At 32.5% G+C, this 17,450-nt stretch overlaps 1 protein-coding gene and 1 long non-coding RNA gene across 2 annotated transcripts; both read left to right on the forward strand.

Annotated features, from left to right (window-relative positions):
• Positions 1–314: 314 nt before the first annotated feature.
• LOC126676417 (uncharacterized) lies at positions 315–1,316 on the forward strand. Its single transcript, XR_007640283.2, has 3 exons — positions 315–564; positions 889–970; positions 1,133–1,316. It is a non-coding gene; the product is annotated as an uncharacterized LOC126676417 (long non-coding RNA).
• Positions 1,317–9,984: 8,668 nt separating this feature from the next.
• LOC126678491 (uncharacterized) lies at positions 9,985–16,245 on the forward strand. The gene is made up of 9 exons (XM_050373385.2): positions 9,985–10,122; positions 10,416–10,532; positions 10,627–10,784; positions 10,975–11,411; positions 11,653–12,369; positions 14,352–14,503; positions 14,592–14,749; positions 14,883–15,241; positions 15,419–16,245. The coding sequence occupies exons 2-9, from the start codon at positions 10,426–10,428 to the stop codon at positions 16,139–16,141; spliced, it is 2,811 nt and encodes a 936-aa protein (XP_050229342.1). The 5' UTR covers positions 9,985–10,122; positions 10,416–10,425; the 3' UTR covers positions 16,142–16,245.
• Positions 16,246–17,450: the final 1,205 nt, after the last annotated feature.

The raw sequence follows: 17,450 nt of genomic DNA on the forward strand, positions 1-17,450 counted from the left end.
GCCTAGATACTGTATTGGACCTAATTAATCTCAATATTACTTTGACAAAAACCCATTTAACATTTTACGGTTTCAAAAAATTGAATTTGAATTTACGATTATTCCTTTGCACAAATACAAATATTTAATTGTCAAAATACAAAGTCATTATTCCGTGTCAACCAAGATTTCCTTGCATGTTACCATTTGTGATTGATCTTTCCTAGATTCTCTCCGAAATTAATTCAATCTTCTCATTTACCAAATCTTTCCCAACAAACAAAATCCTTTTGACAAACCTTCTCCGATTTATTCTCTCCACTTATTCTCTCCATTATCCCATTCACTGAAACTTCTCATTCAATTTGAATTTAGAAGAAAATTAATTTCATAATGTTCAAAATTAGGTTTTGGCAAAATATTTGTCTACTAAAAAACTTTCAATTTCTAAATAAAAAAAATTGACGGCAAAAGAACCATAAAGTTCTTAATCGGGAAGAAGATGATGATAGCGGTTTCGAAGATTTGAATATCATTGATAATCGAAAGGATATGGCTGTTGTTGATATGGTTATTGCTGTCAAGGTATTTTTTTTTAATATATTTTATCTTATTTACTATTGTTTTTTGATCTATTTCTATGTATATATGCAATGTTGTTTGTTGTCTTGTTTGGTTGTTATTGCTTTTTGTTGTGAATGAATTTGTATGCATCATTGCAGACTATTGTTAATTACTATGTTGTTTATAATATATTTTTAAGGATATTTTTGAATTGTTTGTTGGTGATTTTGACAAATGATCTCGAATTCAAGAATTTATGATGTCAATATCATTTTTTATTAGATGTAGTTAACCAATGGTTAACTATGTGTAAACTGCCAGTTAACCAGTGTTTTTATTTTACAGAAAAATGAAGGACCTCTTGTCGCCATAATTAACAAATCGGAATCGGGGATCAGATCCGCGACGCAACAACAATTTTTGATTTGTAATTTTATAACTTGATTTTTTTGTTTGTTAACCAATGGTGTACTAATGATATATCAATAATCTTATTTTTTAATATAGTAATAGTTAACTTTGGTAAATTTTAATTCTGCAAGTATTTTCTAAAGTTTTTGAATCGTCTTTGTTATTTTTTATATTGCAGTTTTTTTCTGTCAAACTGATGAAAAAAACAATGAACGAAGGCGGTTTGAGTTGAACAAAGAAAGCAGTCGTTGGAGTGGGACAAAGATAGGCGAACGATGAACGAAAGCGAACGATGAATGAAGGCGAGGTGGCTGGCAGCTGTTGCCTTTTTTATTGTAATTGGGATATTAGCAATGATGTAAGAATAATTAAGGTTAACTATATGTTTTCTAATGCTTAATTAAGAGTTAACTAATTTTATATGATTTTTTATATAAAACATGAATATATATTGATAATTTTTTTTTAATTACAGTTAATTAACATGTGGCTAATAGTTAACTAACAATTATTTTTATACGTATGATTATTTTAAAATAATTAAAATTTGATGTTCAGTTGTTTTTTTGTTATATTTGAATAATTTTAAAAATAATTAGGGGGGTAATTATATGTTTCATAACGGTTAACTATTAGTTAACTATACTTGTGTTGGTTATTTAAAACATGAATACATAATGTTAATTATCTTTTTTTATTAGTTAAAAGTTAACTAATAAGTGACTACTGGTTAGCTGACAGTTAACTAATTTGGTGTACTGTTAATTTTATGATATATTATTGTTAGATTTATCTAAAAATGATTTTATGATGTTAATAGTTTTTTATTAAATTTAATTTATTAATGGTTAACTACATGTAAACTGACAATATATCAGTTTTTTTACAAATAAATGAATTTATATTGTGTATTCATATTTGTTGATTGTTTATGATGAGTTGATGAATTTCTTATTTTGCTGGATTTTTTTTGTTTCTCAAATGCTTGTTGTTTTCATTTTTTTAATCATTTTATTTTTTTGATTTCCCTTATGCCGTTTATGGCATATAATTCAAAGTATCAGTTAATATAATTAAAGATTATTAAATATTCTTGAATATTAATTGCTCTATATTTATGCTTTGAGATTTTGTAGGAGATTTTGATTCTTGTAGCCACTTCTTTCCTTTTTTATAGTTGACAGTAATCCTCAAATATTATAAAGTTATTTGTGCAATTTGAAAACTTAAAAAATATGTCATCAACTTTTTTTTGGTCAACAGTAAAAATCTAATTAATTATAGCCATGTAGGTTACTTATTAATTTTTCTCTTAATTCATCCCACAAGTACTTTTCCCTTCCTAACTATATATATATATAAAAAACTACAGCTGACCCTCTGATAATTAATATTCTATAAATTAATAATTCTAATAATTAATAGAAAATTGAGGAAACCAACTTCGTTCCACGTCGGATAATTAATAATTCTATTATTTAATAATTAATAAAATTTAAATCATATTCTATATGTATATTAATTATTAGAGAGTCTTTTTAATAGAATATATATTTATATATAAATATAATAAATTATTTAATTTATCTGTAGGATATAAAATTATTATTCAACACTTAATTTAATGAAGAGGAGGAATATAATGAGTGTGGAACAATTTATTGATGTGCAAGATGAAAATATTGTTCATGGAAACTTATCAGATGAAAAATTACTTGCCTTAGAGGATGAGAATAAAAATGAAGAGGATGAAGATAATGACACAGTAGAAGTAATAAAAAAATACAATAATTGGTGATTTATTTCGTGCAACATAAACCTTGATTCGTAAGGTGGAAGCTGAAAAACTATCGAATTAAGACTTTTTTGTTCATTTGATAAAATTTCAAAAAAAGTTATTAGTTGAGTAAGTAAAAGAATATGAAGCAACCCTAATATAAAAAGATATTAAAAATTACTTTACTTTATAAATATAATTTTTTAATAATTATTTTATTGTTTAATATCAAATTAGTATTTATTAAAGTGAATATAATATTATTTCTTTTTATATTGAGTGATTGTAAAGTATTTAATTAGTTGATTTTTTTATAATATAATATTAATATTAAGTCTACAAATGCTTTAAAACATAATTTATAATTTTTCTATATAAATTTAATAAATTAATAATTCTAATAATTAATAAATTTTTAATCCACCGTGTATATTAATTATCAGAGGGTCGACTGTATATCAATTATAAAAAAGAAAAATCAATGTAGATATATGGTGTGTCTTTTCTTTTTTTACTCTAAGTAGCAGATAAATGAGTTTGAATTATAAAAAACGTCATCCTATGGCATACTATTACAAAAAGTTTTAAATGCAAGTTATAACAAAAACAAACACTTTTCGTAATCCTACATCTTGTAACACCCTTCTTCACTTACACAGCTTCTTTAACTTCAATCTAATAGTTATAACACTACTTTCTTTCTAAAACAACATCTGGGGGGAGGATGATGGGGTGCCGACCCTCCTCGACGAAATTTTTTTGAAAAAAATGTAGACATAGGATTTTTTTCCATTGTAGGTGCGGTTATAACCAACCCTACAAACCGCCCCTACACATTAGGGGACGGTTTTTTCTTTGTAGGTCGGTTAAAACCGCCCCCTACAAGTGTAAATTACCATATTTATAAAGTGTTTACAATTGTTTAATTTTTTAAAATAGCCGAACGTGAAAATTTCGAGTCTCCTAAGTTGGAGTCCTGTTCTCTGAACAACATCACTCGTATAGTATCGCTTTGGCTATTGTGATTGATCCTTGTTGCACTTTCACAATAGTATTATAAACTTACAATTCCCGAAATTTGGATATTTAAATCTAAAGAAAAACATCATATTTTCTTTAATAGAAAATTATAGGATTAGTTGTAAATTAATTCACAAATTTTAGCGTGATTTTGTAATTACTACACGAACTTTAAAATTTCATAATGTCTGTTACCAATTTTTATTTTTTGGTTTGAATACCGACTAATCATTGAAAAACAATCATGCTGACGTGCATGTATATTACAATGTCCATGTCAACGTTTTTTTAATTCGGTGTTCAGATTTGTCAAAACATGAAAGTTGACAACTGTCATTAATAAGTAAAGTTCGTGTTACAATTACAAATCACGCCAAAATTCATGATAAAAAATTTAAAAAGTCAAATTGTAAGATTACTTCAGAAGATGAGGGTGAATTGTAAGATTATATTTGCAAAGGTGAGAAAAAGATACAACTGTATTTGTAAGACTGGCCAAAATAGTGACAAAAAATTCAAATTTTTTATATTTTTATTTGAAATATGTCTCTCGTAGCAGATAATATAATTTTAGAACTTTTAAAATGATTTAATTAATACCCTTTTTATGAAACAGAGAGTTAACACTGCTTTTAAAACTTTAAGAGTATATTTAAGACAAATTTGTCATGAGAAATTTATCCATACTTCAACGTAAATATCAGGGGTAAAAACAAACCTTTTCCCAATAAAATAAGACATTTGTTTTTGTCAAAAAGGTGCCAATTTAATGTTTCAAATTTCGTTAATTTAAAGTGAGGCAAAAGGCTCACATTAGCCCCTAGGGTCAAACTGAAAGAATTTATAAGACCCTAAGGTGAATGGACGACCAATTAACCCCCCGTAGTCCTTCAGAATGGGTCTCTTAAATCCAAAAAGTTAACCCCGTCTATTATTCCGTCTGTCAGTTACATTATAACCCTAAAAAATGTTACCGTTGCATTAATGACGTGTATTTCCCTTTCTCTGAAATTACAAAACGTCATTTATATAAATGATGAACCCTAATTTCTGATTTTGAAACCTAAAATCAATTGAAATCCAAAATTGACACCTCAATCCTTCTCAAAACCGATTAATGGCTTCATCTTCTACAACGTCTGATGGAACAACAGGTCAAAGCTCAGTTCTTCGACATGATTCCATACCTCCTGCAACATTATGTGAATGTGGGGATATGACTGTACTGTATACAGCTTGGAAGGTGACGAACCCAGGTAGAAGATTTTATGGATGTCGCAATTATCAGGTAAAAAGTCCAGGTTATGAACGCAAAATTGTTGTTTAGTTTATCCTAATTCAATTGAATGGACTAATTTTGTTGGTTATCTTCTCCTAATTGTGTATACTAGGTTGGCGGATGTGGTTCTTTCAATTGGATTGACCCTGTCATGAGCCATAGAGCCAAGGTTGTGATCAATGCTTTGTATAAGGAAAAGAATGAGCTGAGGAGAGAAGTCAATAGGCTGATAAACTTGAATAGAGATTCTCATCTGCAGGGGTTAGAAGAGTTGATTGATGAGTTAAAGGAGGACAACATAAGGACTGAAAAAACAATCAAAGATTTGCGCATGAAGAAGACTATGTACAAATATGCATTCTACATAACTGTTGCCACCTTTATGATTTCTATTCTGTTGTATTAGGGATTCATTGAGATAGTATTGCTTAAAGTTTGCAGCTTCTACTAAAAGTTAGCAGTTTATGATTGTATTGCTTAGAATTTGCAGCTTGTAATTTTGTTATCGACATTTCGAAATTAATGAAGTACATTGTAACAGGCAGCTTACTTAGTATTTGCAAAACAACATGCTAATATCATAGCTTGCATAAATATGGTTGAAAGTACATTGTTCACCAATGTTGGATTACCAAAAGAGCAAAATACATACTATAATGCTTAAACAGCATGCTAACCTGCTAACCTCTCTACAATTACTGATAACCATTGTTAAGAGACAAAATAAGCAAAATACATCCTACAATATCCATATCATTTTGACTGTGGTTCAGATGATTGTGAAGTACCCCCCACATTAGAAGAACTGGCTCTAAACTGTGATCCAATCATCTGTTCCCTCTGAACCTCTAACTGGCTGCCTGAAATTGCAGATTCTCCCATCCAAGTTAGTCCTTTTTTAGAGGCTGTGAAGCCTAAGTCTCCTGGCCCAGTTCCTTCTGCCCTGAAGCTGATTTTCCTCAACTTGTTTAGATCACTTGTTGTCTTGGAAGATGGCCTAATAGGCTGAGGCATTGCATGTCTGAATGTCCATGCATCTGATTCCTTCTCAGGAGCAGCTGAGCATTGGTTGGGGTCAATAACCTGCTTTTCTTTCAATGAGCCCTGCAAACAGTTTGAAATAATAAAAAACACAGAACATAGCCAAACCACAGAACATAGCCAAACCACAGAACCAATACTGAATCCATACAATATTAACTTACATGAAAAGTATTTTGGTCAAAGTTAAGTCCCACACCACTTGATTCTGCATTTTTAAACTTTTTTGCATAGTGCCTTGCTAGAACTGGATTTTTCTTTACTTTCCTTGGCCTGCCAGGTTTTCTCTTAACTTGTTCTTGCCCTTGTATGTCATCCTGTCATAAATTGTTGTTAACTTAAAATATAAACAAGTAATAAATGAGAAACCATAAACTAATCATACCTGAGAGGCATTATCAGACAACATCCCATCAAATCCACTCAAAAAAATGCTGTGGCATTCCACAGGAACTCCACCTGGCTGAGTTGCAAAAGCTGGTTCAACATGCTGACTCCAAGTTTGTGATGCACCACTTGGTGTTGGCTGACTTGCAGAAGGATGAGCAGTGGTTGCTTGTGCAGTTGGAGGAGCAGTGGTTGCAGGTGCATTTGGAGGAGCAGTGGTTGCTGGTGCCTTGCAAAATTTCTTATTATGACCAATTTGTTTGCACTTGCTGCAGGTTATGTTGCCACCCTTTCTGCCAATTCTTCCAGTAACAGGAAGCTTAGTAGTCTCATGGCCTGCTTTCACCCTCTTTGTCTTTGGCCTTCCAGGTTGTGTCTTAAAAGGGGGTGGTTCAGTCTTTGCATAATCAACACATCTCCAGAATTTAAGTCCCCTCACTGGATGCATAGGATTTTCATATGCCCTATTGAACATTACCTTGTTATAACAATTGCATATGAACTCCACAGGCACTCCCTTGGCTTTGTATATTGAGCAGATGGCATGAGGGCATGGAATTCCAGTAATATCCCATGCCCTACATGTACATGTTTTTTTGTCAATTGCAACTGTGTGCTGCTCCTCTCCATGACTAACTTCAAATTCTGTGTGTCCATTAAACAGAATGTCACATTCTGCACTGATCTCCAAATTGGCCTCATACACTTCAATACAGGCTGGTGAGAAAGATGTATGCCATTTCTGCTCACTTCCCCTATACTTTGCAAATCTTGTCATGACCTTCTTTCTGATTGCCTCTAACAGTGATATGATTGGTTTGTCTCTGCAACGAAGGATCCAGGAGTTGAAAGTCTCAGAGACATTATTGTCTATCATATCACTCTTGCACCTGCCACTAATATATGCCTTGCACCAGAATTGTGGATCATATCTGATCAAGTCCTTCACTGCTAACTCTCCATGGTCTTTAGCCATATTATTCAAGTTCTCCTTGAAATCTTCTTCATAGGTGCTCCAGGCACAAATCCAAAATTTCTCCTTCAGCTGACTTCCCCTCCAATCTTTGCTCCAGTTAGCGTAGACATGTCTAGCACACCACCTGTGCTCTGCTTCAGGGAGAGCCTCCTTGATAGCTGGTACCAGTCCCTAACAAACATAAACAGCCACAACTAACATGAACATACAACTAATAATAAACTAATGCATAAACTAATGAAATAATGATAGTAAAGTTAATCAAACCTTCTGCATATCAGAAATAAGAGTGATTCCAGTCCCATCTCTGAGATTTAGCATAACAATCAACCAATCTAAAAACCATCTCCAATTTATCTTGTCTTCTACATCCACAACAGCCCATGCTATTGGAAACATGTGATTATCTCCATCTTTTCCAATAGCACAAAGAAGCTGCCCTTTACACTTTCCCTTCAAGAAACACCCATCTAGACCTATAATAGGCCTGCATCCATTCAACCAGCCAGTTTTGCATGCCTCAAAGCATACAAAAATCCTCCAAAATACCCTTCTTCCTTGTTGCAACATGTCTGGACATAGTTGCAGCTCACAAGCACTTCCAGGGTTGGTCCTTTTCACCTCAGCTGCATATGCTTCCAATCTTTCATACTCTAACACATAGTTACCTGCAAGCTGTGTCATGACCTTCCTTTTTGCTCTTTTACACATGGAGTAATTTACATTGACCCTTAGCTCCCGTTTTGCTATCTTTATCAGATCTGGAATCTTTGTTTCTGGATATTGTGTAAGCCTTTTCTCAAAATAGCTTGCTAAGAAATTGTAACTGCACCTAGGATTTACATACACCCTCCCACATTGATGCTCATCCAAGTATGTTCTGACCATAAGCTTATCTTCAGACTTCTCCCTAGCAACATACAGCAAAAATGGACAATCTGGCCCACAAATAATTCTAAGTCTACTGGACTCATTCCTCTTAAATGTTAAAGGTTTTCCTAGGGCTACAGCATACTTGGCCACTGCCTCCCTCACTTGTTTTGGACTTGAGAAAGTTAAGCCCAGACAGAAAAATGGATATGGGCCTTTTTCTTTATAACCAGGATGCCTACTCTTCCTCCTCAATGCCTCATCTTTTTCACTGTCACTGGAACTATGCTCATCATAAGAACCTAGGTCATCAGAAGCAAAATACTCACTTTCACATTCATCAGATTGCTCATCTCCCTCTTCAGCCTCTACCCCTTCATTATCTCCCTCATCTCCCTCATCAGCCTCTACCCCTTCATCTCCCTCTTCAGCCTCTACCCCTTCAGGAAATGGTTCATTATCAGTAGGGGGTCATTTTCAGTAGGGGGTTCATTTTCAGGAAATGGTTCATTATCAGCAGGGGGGTCATTTTCAGTAGGGGGTTCATTTTCAGGAAAAGGTTCATTATCAGCAGGGGGGTCATTTTCAGTAGGGGGTTCATTTTCAGGAAATGGTTCATTATCAGCAGGGGGGGCATTTTCATTAGAAGGTTCATTTTCAGCAAGGGGTTCATAAGGCAACACTAACACTTCTTCTGCATAATATGGCTCATTGACATCATGATCAGCATACAAGTGAATTTCCCCCTCTAAATGTAGTGAATTTAGTATCTTCCTAATCTCATAATCACTTTGAATCAATCTTAGCCCATTACTTAAACTTCTTCCAGGTTTAAGATAAAAAAATCCTATCCACATGAGGAAACCCTAAATCATCTTTATATTTAAGCTTGATATTATTAATTGACATATAATCTGGGTCAAATCTAAACTTTGTCTCTACCAAGCCATTACTGTACTCTAATTCTGGATTGCTAATCCATGTTCCACCATAGTGAAAATGCACATCAATGGACTCAAGCATACTGCCATGAACACATGTAATAAAGCAATTAATTACAACAAAAATTAACATTTTCAATCACCATAACAGCAAAAAATAAGAAAACCCTAAATCCCCAATTTTCACTCAACTGTGCACGATATGAAAGAAACCCTAGAATACCCAATTTTTAAATTCAGAAATTATCAAACGGAAAGAAAGCAATTAAAAACTATTTTAAATCAACGTTTTCAATCCCCAAAATTTATAATAATAAAAAAACCCTAGAAAACCCTAAATCCCCATTATCAGTCAACTATTCATGTATTGACAGACATCTCAGCAAACCCATATTTTAAAATCAAAAATAAACATACCTGTTCAAGCTTTAATCAACAAAGTTATTCTCAGAGGCCCACCACCACGGTCACCTTCGTCGTTTCTGAGTTGGAAGAATATTCGATTCAGAAGCAAATAAATTTCTGTACTTTTTGAATTTCACATTTACTCCCAAACCACAACTCTCCAACTACTTAGCGCGGGTTAATTAATGACACGTCAGATTATAGCCACTGACAGACGGAATAATAGACGGGGTTAACTTTTTGGATTTAAGAGACCCATTCTGAAGAACTACGGGGGGTTAATTGGCCGTCCATTCACCTTAGGGTCTTATAAATTCTTTCAGTTTGACCCTAGAGGCTAATGTGAGCCTTTTGCCTTTAAAGTGAAGTGAGGTTCCTCTCAAAAAGAAAAAAGAAAAAAAGTGAAGTGAGGTTACTATTCCTTGGATCATTGAACTCTAGGGTTTACCCAGCAGTGGATCAATCATTGCAGGTGTGGTGTGTATACTCTATCTAATTCTTCGTTTTCATTTCATATAATCTCATGCATTGCTTTGTCAAGAAAAATTACTCATCTTGAGAAAGAAAAACCTCAAATTGCTCATTATAGTTAGTGAAATATTAATTGGAATCGTCCAAAATTTGATTTTTTTTCAAGATTATCCGAGAGGTTTGGAGTATGCTGGTTGATTTTTTCATGGAGTATTAAATAAATTAGCTGTACTTGTATTGCATTTAAGTAATATTTAACACCTATTGCTATTTTGTTGGTGCATGATGCAAAAGCTCTGAGAATATGGAGGTTTCTACTTCAACTAAAGTCACATGGAAAATTGATAACTTTTCCAAATTGACTACAAGCTATCTGTATTCTGACGTTTTCGCTGCCGAAAGATGTAAATGGTATAACTCATGCTTCTTCTCATTTTAGTTTTCATCTTAGCATATGTTCTTGTTTTGCACAACTCTATCTTCATCTGCCCGTATAAATTTGCAGGTGCTTGCGTGTTTTCCCGAAAGGAAACAATGTGGATCATTTGTCAATGTACCTAGATGTCCCTGACTCAGTAAGTTTGCCAAATGGTTGGAGCAGAAATATAGATCTTAGCCTGTCAGTAATTAATCAATTCCAGAAAACGTCTACAATTAAAAAAGGTACATGTTTTAGCATAATTGAAAGTTCAGTACTTTGTTTCTTTTTTCTATATTCCAACTTAGAACTCAGATGCCTCGTTATGAATACTTGCATCGTGAACTCCATGATAGTGAAACGTTTAGAATCATCTGCTACTTCTAACAAATCATGCGCGTAAGCATATACTGATAATACTAGTCACATCTTCAGATCGACAACAATGTGTATTCACTGCAACAAAAATTAACTGGGGTGCCGAAACTTTCGTTCCTCTTAGGGAAATAAACAATCTTGCTGCAGGGTATCTAGTGAATGATACTCTTATAGTTGAAGCTGAGATTCAAGTCCGCAGTGTTGTGCATTATTCTGTGATTGAACCTGCAATGGAAGTTAATAAAAATGAACCGGAACTGCCTAAGCGAGCAGTTGAAACACCAGTAGATCAAGTTCCTCTATCCCAGAAGGAAGTACATGAAACTAAAGCAACGGTTGAACCACCAACTGCTATAATAATCCCTTTAACTGCTAAATCACTGAATCAGACGGAAGGAGCAGTTCAAGCTGGAGCTTCCAGTAACGAACAAGAAATCGTGAAGGAATCACTTCCGCCTCCTATTATTGTCGATCATGAAAAGGATCTTCCTCGGGTAATTTTCCTACCCATTTTGTTTGGCATATGCGCTTTATTGTAACACTAGTAGAGTTAAATGGTATCATCGCGTATCAATTGTGTGTGAGGATCGGCTAGTATTTATAGACATGTTGTGACTCTGCACTCATTGCCCATTGACTTCAGATGGAATATACTAGGTAGCATATAGACTTAAATTGGGAATTTTGGATAATCAAGATTTTGCAAACTCTCAGTTGTTTTTGTATTGACCACAGGATCCTCCATTTGAGCCTGCTTTATCGTCCCCAGATGTACAAGAAATTTCTAAGAATCTTCTAAATGAAATTTCTTGTCGGAGAAGGACTCAAAAATCATTTCCTAGCAATGAAATTCCAGTTTCAATTGAAGCAACTAGGCCTGATTTTGTGAGTCAACAAAAGGAAGCACTGCTCGGTTTCTTCAATATGTCACTAGAGGCTATACAACAAGCGAATGCCTTTGACAACATTGAGGGGATTATCCTTGCACTCGTTCAGCATGCTAACAGTTTACAGGAAAAGACAATTCTTGAAGATCTAGCTTCTCGTTTGGCAGAATTTCGAGAGAGCATTCCGAACTCTACCACCAAAGCAGAAACTGTGGAAGCTCGCAGAATATCTCTTGCAGGAAAAACTGTAGATCTTAATGCGAGATTGGAGCAAAGACAGAAGGAAATAACTGCCTTGGAGAACAAATTCTCAAGGCTATCGGAAGAAGAAGCAAAACTCCAAGCTGAAATTCAGCGCTTAATGATAAAAAAGCAATCTACTGCAATTGAATTGCATGAAGCTAATGAAGTAGCATTTAGAGACCTTGAAGAATGGAAAGGCTTGGAAGGGGAAATTAAGCAGTCCAATGCGGAATGGCACGGAGCCAAAGAGAAAGTAGCATTCGATAATGTGAGTTGGAAACTCTTCAAAGAGGATCTTGGTCTTGGAAAGCTTAATATTTCGTAAACACTTATTTCGATTCATATAATTAGCCTTCAAATTGAACTTATCCCAAATTATTATCAAACTAATCAATTGAATTAGTTCACCCACCTAAACTAATAAACTGAATTAGTTCATATTCCTTGCATATCAATGATTAAGTATGCTGCGGGTTTAAAAACTGTACCATAATTGGCAGATTCAGATGCTTACACATACCACTAACCCCTAATTGGCATCATTTAGGAAGCACGAAAACAACTACGTTTGGGACTCATCTGCTAATAAGAAAAATAAAAAAAATTGCTATTCAAATACACCCTTATATATCAACTTAATTTTCTTATCAATTAAATCTTCCTCCGCTCATCTGAAAACTGCCGCTGCATCGTTCATCGGAGTTCGGCTTGAAGGTAAGCTTTTTACTGTAAATTTATAATTTCATTATTTGTTGGCTTTGGACTGTATGTATGTATAGAATTTCAGAGATAGATGAACAAAATTTAGTCGTTCGGTCCTGGCTAATTAGCCAGTTCAGTTCAAGACGGAATTGGCTAATTAGCCAGGACTAAATAGTTAATTTGGCCAGCACTGCTGTTTTTGATTGGTCAACACATTGTTTTATCAAACAATCAGTACATACGATAAAAAATGTAAACATTAAAATTAAATATACAATAAAAAAACAATTTCAACAAATGTTTAAATTATTCAATTTTACTCTTTTTAAATTAATATTATATATATAAAAATAATAAAAATAAATTCAATAAGTTTTTATAAGGGATAATTATAAAATCTCTCCGAAGTAATGTCTAATTAACTAAGTTGTCCCTCACATTTTTAAAAGATTTTCGAAGAGGTTTGGAGTGTGGTAATTGATTTTACCATGTAATTTTTCTTTAAAGGATTATCCCATTTTGAGGTCCTTTAACTTTATAAGCTTTATTTATCTGGTCTCTAAACTCTTATTTAATGTTATTTGGTCCTTTAACTTTATATATTTATTTATCTGATTCCTCAACTTCCATTTAGTCTTACTAGTTTTTTTGGTCACGTGCTACGCACGTTAACGATATCTATATGACCCGTTATTTAATATTATAATTGTATATTTTTTTAATAATATATTATTATTTAAATTTTATTAGACTTGTATTTTTGTTATTTGTTTTGTTTAATTATTTTATAAAATTTTAATTTCTTTTATTGGAAATGTTAAAAAGTCAGAATTAAACAATAGAGTTAATTTTTGATATTGTTGTTATTAAAAAATGATAATATGATTGAAACAAATTTATCTTATTTTCATAGTAAATAACTAATAAATATAAAAAATATCAAAGTTTTAACACAAATATTATAATATGATTATTTAATATTAATGAAACTAGTCATATTCTTTTATATATAGTGATATATTTGTGTAATTCCTATTAGGATTAGGAATTTAAATAATGATAGTTGTTACACAATTCCTTTTAGTATTGGAAATTTAATACATAATGGTAGCTACTGCAATAATTATTTTTAATATGTTTGTTTTATGGATTAGGAATGTTATCTTTCTATTTGTTAAGCACAAATATTCTTATATGTCACAATTAGGAATATCAACTTGGATAAAATATGTAGAGGGTATTTTTGTCCATGAATGGAAGTGTTCCCCTCGCGAATACACTTTTATATTTGTTATAGATAGATATGTCCCTGAATTTTAATTTTTCGCTTTCTCTGGTCCTCAAAAATGTAAAATTAAAAGATTAGGTAAATAAAAAAACACAAAGTTGAGGAATCAGATAAAGAAAAACGTAAAATTAAGGGACTAGATAAGCTCAAATGAAAGTTTAGAGACCAGATAAATAAATAAACATAAAGTTAAATGATTAGATAAGCCTAAATAAAAGTTTAAGGATCAGATAAACAAAATCCATAAAGTTGAGGGACTTTAAAATGAGTTAATCCTTCTATAAATTAGATGTACTTGTATCTAATAATTTTGTAACACCTATTGTTATTTTGTTGGTGCATGCAAAAGCTCCGAGAATATGAAGGTTTCTACTTCAACTACACTCACATGGAAAATTCATAACTTTTCCAAATTGACTCCAAGCTATCTGTATTCTGGCATCTTCATTGCCGAAAGATGTAAATGGTAGAAATCATGGTTGATCTCATTTTAGTTTTCATCTTATCGCATGTATATATACAGCCTATTTTCATCTGGCTCTGCAAATTCGCAGGCGTTTGTGTATTTACCCGAAAGGAAACAATGTGGATCATTTGTCAATATACCTACACGTTGCCGACTCAATAAGTTTGCCAAATGGTTGGAGCAGAGATGTCAAATTTAGCCTCTCAATAATTAATCAATTAAGGAAAAAGACTTCATTTACAAAAGGTATATATAATTGTTTTTTTATATAAAATTTGCTCCCCACTTGGAATGATGCTAGTGAAAAGATTAGAATGATTTGCTACTCGTAGCAAATCATGCGCGTAAGGATACTAATAATACTGGTAGCTTTTATCAGATGCACAACATGTATTCCACGCAGCAGAAAGCGATTGGGGTTTCAAATATTTCATTCCTCTTAGCAAACTAAATGATGCTGCTGCAAGCTATCTAGTGAATGATACACTTACAGTTGAAGCTGAGGTTCAAGTCCATAGTGTTGTGCATTATTCTGTGATTGAACCTGCAGAGGAAATTAATAAGGATGAACGGAATCTGCCTAATTTAGCAGTTGAAACGCCGCTAGATCAAGTTCCTCTACTCCAGAAGGAAGTACATGAACCTAAAGCAATGGTTGAACCACCGAGTCAGACCGACGGAGTTGCGAAGGAATCACTTCTGCCTCCTACTATTGTCAACAAAAAGAATGTTCCTCAAGTAATTCTCTTGCCCATTTTATTAGGCATATTTGCTTTATTTTTAACATCGGATATCAACTGCATGTGAGGATATGCTAGTATTTATAAACATGTCGGGTCTCTCCACTCATTGCCCATTGAAATCAAGATAATGCAAACTCGTAGCTCATTTGTCAAGTTCATCTATTTATGACAGGATCCAGCTCCCTCTGAACCTGTACCATCCTCCCCAGATGTACAGAAAATTTCTAAGAATCTGCTAACTGAAATTTCAAGCCGGGCAAGGACTCAAAACTTATTTCCTAGCATTGGAATTCCAGTGTCAATCGAGGCAAGTAGGCCTGACTTTATGAATCAACAGAAGGAAGCACTGCTCGGGTTCTTCAATATGTCATTAGAGGCTATACAACAAGCTAATGCCTTCGACAATATTGAGGGGATTATCCCTGCACTCGTTCAGCATGCTAACAGTTTACACGAGAAGACAATTCTTGAGGATCTAGCTTCTCGTTTGGCAGAATTTCGAGAGAGCATTGCGAATACCTCAACCATAGCAGAAACTGTGGCAGCTCGAAGAATATCTCTTGCAGGGAAAACTGTAGATCTTAATGGAAAATTGGAGCAAAGACAAATGGAATTAAGTGCTTTGGAGGACAAATTCTCAAGGTTTTCAGAAGAACAAGCAAAACTCCAAGCTGAAATTCAGTGCTTAGAAATGCAAAAAAAGAATGTTGTGATTGAATTGCAGAAAGCAAATGAAGGAGCGTCGAGAGACCTTGAAGAATGGAGAGGCTTAGAAGGGGAAATCAAGCAGTCCAATGGTGAATGGCTTGGAGCCAAAGAGAAATTAGCACTTGCTAATGTGCGTTGGAAACTCTACAAAGAGGATCTTGGTCTTGGAAAGCTTAATATTTCATAAACACTTATTTGAACCATGTAGTTTATTAGCTTTCGAAGTGAGTTTATGCAAAAACATATCAAACTAATGTTAATTTAAACTCTTGTTTCTTGTTTTGTTTTTTATTTGCGAAATTAATCTATACTTCCGTTTCTTTTGTAGAGTTAATTTAAACTCTGAAATTTTGAAAGGTTAGTCTAAGCCTCTTTTTGATTTGTTTTAGTCTATTTAGATGGGATATTTTTCTTTGGGCAAAACGTTTTTATTCGTGTCCTTTCAATTTGGGCGAAGTCCTTTAGTCGATATTGGAGGAAAACGTCGATCTTTATCTATATCTATACTATATATAAAAGCACGGATGGGAGGGGGGACAGGCAAATTTACTGAATAATCCTTTTCAGTTTACTACTAAATAAAGGGTTTATAGTCATTAACTAATTAGTTATTTAATTAATCACTACTGTAATTAAAGTCCTAATTAGAATAGGTAGCTAAATTATCTCCAATTTAATTTTTAGTATGTACAAAATAGCTAAATTGTCTCCAAATTAGTAGGAATACCTATCTTTTAGTTTGATTGAACTACAAAATTAAAATATTGTATTTGGTCAATATATTATTATTTAAATTTATATCTTATTATTTTTAAAGATATTATTAATAAAATTAAATTAATTATTTAATTATGCTTATTATAAAACCAAAACAAGAATAAATTCAGTATGGAAAAAAAATTAATAACCGAATATATTATATTTACTTTTATAAAAATTCTTAACTAATTTAATATTAATTATAAATAAAAAATTGATATAATTATAATAAATTTATTAATATGTTCATTGAGCAGTTACGTTACGAGTCACGTGCATAGCACGTAATGTGAAACTAGTTAATGATAAAAATGTTTATAACCATTATCATAAATATAGATATTTATTAAAAGTAAAAGCATAACTTTTCGTCAATTAGGTTATCTTCTTATCTTCATATCTTTTTAATTGGATTTTTCTTGATTTGCGTTGTTTTAGTCTTTTTCTTGCTTTGATTCTTGAAAAGTTTTTTTTAACTATTTTATCATAGCACTTCTTAGCTATCTTCTTATCTATTTTCAGGATAATTACTCCTCTTTCGGTAGGAATTTTCATCACTATATGCCTTTGTAAAGTTTTAAATATTATATATTAATCAGCCTTATTATTTATAATATTACACTTTATCACCATATAATATATATATATATATATATATATATATATATATATATATATATATATATATATATATATATATATATATATATATATATATATATATATATATATATATA

This window comes from Mercurialis annua, linkage group LG4 (genome assembly GCF_937616625.2).
Source record: "Mercurialis annua linkage group LG4, ddMerAnnu1.2, whole genome shotgun sequence".
Lineage (NCBI taxonomy): Eukaryota > Viridiplantae > Streptophyta > Magnoliopsida > Malpighiales > Euphorbiaceae > Mercurialis > Mercurialis annua.